Source organism: Triticum dicoccoides, chromosome 5A (genome assembly GCF_002162155.2).
Source record: "Triticum dicoccoides isolate Atlit2015 ecotype Zavitan chromosome 5A, WEW_v2.0, whole genome shotgun sequence".
Lineage (NCBI taxonomy): Eukaryota > Viridiplantae > Streptophyta > Magnoliopsida > Poales > Poaceae > Triticum > Triticum dicoccoides.
The window spans coordinates 515,914,937-515,918,997 of NC_041388.1; the positions used below are offsets into that span (position 1 = coordinate 515,914,937).

Consider the following 4,061-nt stretch of genomic DNA (forward strand, 5'->3'; position numbering starts at 1 on the left):
CACTTTGCAAAGGAAGTGCTATTTATCTTTGCTTGATTGACCCCAAAATTCTTGGACAGTTTTTCCTGTACATATAATTGGCTCATGCCAAAATTCAACTCACTTTTCCTAGTAAATATTCCTAAGCAATGTTTCGAAGTTCCTGTGTGAGGGAAGTGATTGTGAAGGAAGTACAAGATAGAAATATCCTAATGAGTTGAACTTTTTCAAGGTCCTTCTTATGATCAAATAATGACTCTCCACCAAATATGAGCTCATGTAACCCATCTATGTGAGCCCAGCCCCAAATCTTAGTTTCTGGTCAGATTTTCAGTTTGTGAAGCAACTATATTTTATATTGCTTTAATTGATCTGAAAATTTACCAGGACATGATTCTACCTATATCAACTCCAGTTTTATCCCAATTGGTTAAACCAATTGCCCTGGGTATTTTTTCCAAGTTTCTGTCCAGAATGAAGCTTTGTGAAGCAAGTGCCACTTTGGTATTTCCAAATGGTATGAAACTTTTACAACAGCTTCATATCATCATATAACCCCTCTGTGTCAAATGTCAGCTCACAGAGATCAAGTATGTGAGTGCATCGTCCAAATCCTCAATTTTGGCCAGTATTGCACTTTCTACAGCAACCCTCATCTAAACTCCTCCTCTTAGTCTGATTTTTGGTGATCAACATCACCTTAGTATGTGATCATCATCAGACAAACTCTTTACCACGTTACCAATCTAGTTTAACCACATAAAGTTACAAACACCTTCTTACTGATTTACTTTTGGAGCTAAGTGCAAATATCTTCTTTGCCCCTGGACCGAATTATTTCCTCATTTTGACAGAGGGAACCAGGATCCATCCACTGGACATGCTTGGCCACGCCAAAGAGCGCCGCTTGCGCTAGTGCGCGTGGTGATCACGCCTGCGTCATGGCTGCAGGCGTGCTCTAGCTTGTTCCGGCCACTATGCTCGTCTCCTCCCTCCTCGTATCGACCTCAAACCTCGTCCAGGAGCTCGCCCGTGCTCGACTGCATCGCCCTGCATCGGTGCTTCGTCGCGGTTCGTCATCAATGCGTCGCAAACGCCATGCTCGTGCCACGCTCTGCCTCTGCCCGCCATTAAAGCTTGGTCGGGAGCTCGCCCGTGAGCTCTAGAAGCCTCCCCGCGGCTATATAAGGAGTTTCTGAGTCCCTCCGCACCTCACCAGCCTCTCCCCAAGCCTCCTAGCCCACCAGAACCCTCGGCCCGCTCCTCTTTTCGCCGAAGTTCGCCATGGCCGCCTCGGCCTCGGCATGATTCCGGCCAAACCAAGCATCCCCTCGCCGTTCCGAGCTGTCCACCGCGTTTCCCGCATCCGTGCGCATCACCCCACACATCTAGCCCTCGCCGGAGCAGCTCGCATCGCCGAGTACCTCCACCGCCGAGCTCTCTGTAACCTCCTCTGTTGCCGCGGCCTCCCCTCCTCTCCACTCCTCCCCGGCACTCGTTCTACCTCAGAACGGGACAGACTCGTCCCTACGAACTCAACGGTGGCCTCGCCTTAGCCGGAGCCCTCCCGTGGCCGCGGGCCTCCCTCAACGGCCGCCGCGCCTTGGCTCTCTGCCTTCGCCGTGCGCCGCCATCCCGTCCCTCCCCGGGGCCGGCCGACCCCCTGGACGGACGCGCCACGCCGGGCCTCGTCCGCTGGTGCCCGCGCCCTGGCCGGAGCTGGCCTGGACGGCCGCCCCAGCAACGGCAGCGCCCTGTCCTCCTCCTCTGCTTCCTGTCGTGGCCAGGCACGGGAGGAAGAAGAAGACAGGGGGAGGAGAGAGAAGGATAAGGTGGGCCACGCGTGTCATCCTCTGCCCGTTGACCCGCCACTGCCACGTCACGTAAGTGAAACACATTTCCAGACTACGTCTTCTTCGAATGAAAGCGTATTCTTCCTTTGTTTTATCTAAAGAAGTTTTCCCCTCTGGAAAGTGTATTCCTCTCTAGTGCAGCATAAAGTAAGCTTTCACTTCTCTGAAAACGTATTTCTACTTATACGCTTTCAGTTTTTCCTCCCAGGGACCCGTTGGTGATAAATGTTTCACAGATTGGTCCCTGTTCTTCCAACCTTCACAACTTTTCAACCGTAACTCTGATTGAGGTGAAACCAACGCTCACTTCTTCGTATCGTCGAGATCTATCTTTTGGTAACATTTTCACTAGGTTTTATAACAATTAAAATGACCATTTTACCCTTGTCTCTAATCAGCCCCTCCGAGAACGTACCGTCCGACGGTTCGTTCCGCAGCTTCACCGCACTTCTTCCTGGAGTCTTCGTCACCCCAAGAAAGCCACAATACCCACTTGCATGATAGTCATGCAGTAGCCATGGTTTTCAACTTGAATATTTATTAAATGTTTGCTTGCTTAAACTATGGTTATAGTTGTTTCGGTAATGCTTATGGGTTCATGCTTACTTTCTTGCTATGTTGTTATGAACCCGGTTGGCATGCCCTACTAGTTGCTAGTATTCTTTTCATATGCTTATGCTTGCTAGTAGTATATGTTGATGTTGGTAATGGTCTTCGATGCATGACTGTCGTCTGCCCCGAGTACTGTTGTTATGCATGTTCCATTGCATCCAGTTGGTTAAATGCTTGCATGATGGCATTGTTGATATGTTCTTGCATGATGTTTATTGTTGATGCTAGTGGTCATGTTATGCTATGAGTAGTGTTGTACTGGTAATATTCATGCTCTTCATTATGCCATGCTCAGTTGGAGATGATTCATTGTTGATATGGTGGCTAGTTATGTTGCACCCGTACTTATGTTGATATCATGCTCATGCATTGTAATTGTATCATGTTATTTTATTATGGCTCAGCATATTTGCATTCAAGTTTAACCGGACTAAATTGAACTTAAACAATTGTTGGTTGAGTCATGGTGCCACCATATCGAACTGACCAGTGCAACCACGCTTACCTTTATGGGAAGGTCCTAACTGGGTCTATTGTCGTGCCTCTCGCCGATGCCTCCAACTAGGGAAGGTTATGGGCGTGTGGTACCCTGGCCCGATAAGAAGACATAACCTTGTGTGCCCGTTGTTGTTATTATTATGGATCCGGTCCCTGTGAGGGACGTTTGGCCACGACGGTGGTCGTTGTGTCTTTGGTAGACACGGGGCCACCCAGGACTAGCCCAGTTGGGAATGGGTCGGAGTGGCCGGGAGAGTGTCATGACAATAGATCGGTTTTGTCGGAACGTCGTTGGTCCACCCGAATGGGAGTGCGAGGCCATGGGTTCCGTAGTGTGGGTACAGTGTACTAACCTCTGCAGACTGTATATTAAATCTATCGATAGCCACGCCCTTAGATAAGGGCCCAGTTCGTAGTTGGTCACACTGTGAGTCAACAGTAATAATAATAATGTGCTAAATAACAACCCCGGTTCGAGGATGAGATAAGTTGGTTGTGATCGCGGGAAGGATCACCATTTGAGGCTAGGTATCGGTCGTGGTTGTGATCGCCGGAAGGATCACTATTTGAGACCAAGTGTTGGTCATGGTTGAGATCGCCGAAATGATCACCATGGTATTGAGGATACCGAGTTGTTGGATATTCGTGATGTTGTGCGAGAATCGTGGGTAAAGATCAAGATCCTTGTGGTCATTTGATGATTACTACGGTATTGTTTATACCAAGCTTGATTTGATCCTGAGATGACCGTGTAATGTCCGAAGTGGGTAAGTGATGCATGTGATGGTTACGAGGTAACCCGAGCAGAATAAATGATGCATGTAGAGTCATCATGTTGCATGCTAGTATCATCAGATTTATATGTTCTTGCCATGATCATATTGTTCTAGCAGTATTATGTTCATGTTGTTGATGTTATGTTATCTTGATGATCTCATGATAATTCCTGCTTAACCTGTAATTGCCATGTTGTTGTTTGTCTTGAATGCTTCTGATTATTGTGAGCTTGCAAGTACATTCAATGTACTGACCTGGCGTGTCATGCCAGTTTACAGGTCGTGCCTGGATTGCTTGCTTGTTTGGTGTTGTTCCCGTGTTCGCGAGCTAGGATAAATGTTC

At 47.9% G+C, this 4,061-nt stretch overlaps 1 protein-coding gene across 1 annotated transcript; it reads left to right on the forward strand.

The window, feature by feature from the left end:
* Window positions 1-1,263: 1,263 nt before the first annotated feature.
* On the forward strand, window positions 1,264-2,619 carry LOC119299830 (formin-like protein 6). Its single transcript, XM_037576969.1, has 4 exons — window positions 1,264-1,281; window positions 1,372-1,862; window positions 2,041-2,122; window positions 2,231-2,619. The coding sequence occupies exons 1-4, from the start codon at window positions 1,264-1,266 to the stop codon at window positions 2,345-2,347; spliced, it is 708 nt and encodes a 235-aa protein (XP_037432866.1). The 3' UTR covers window positions 2,348-2,619.
* Window positions 2,620-4,061: the final 1,442 nt, after the last annotated feature.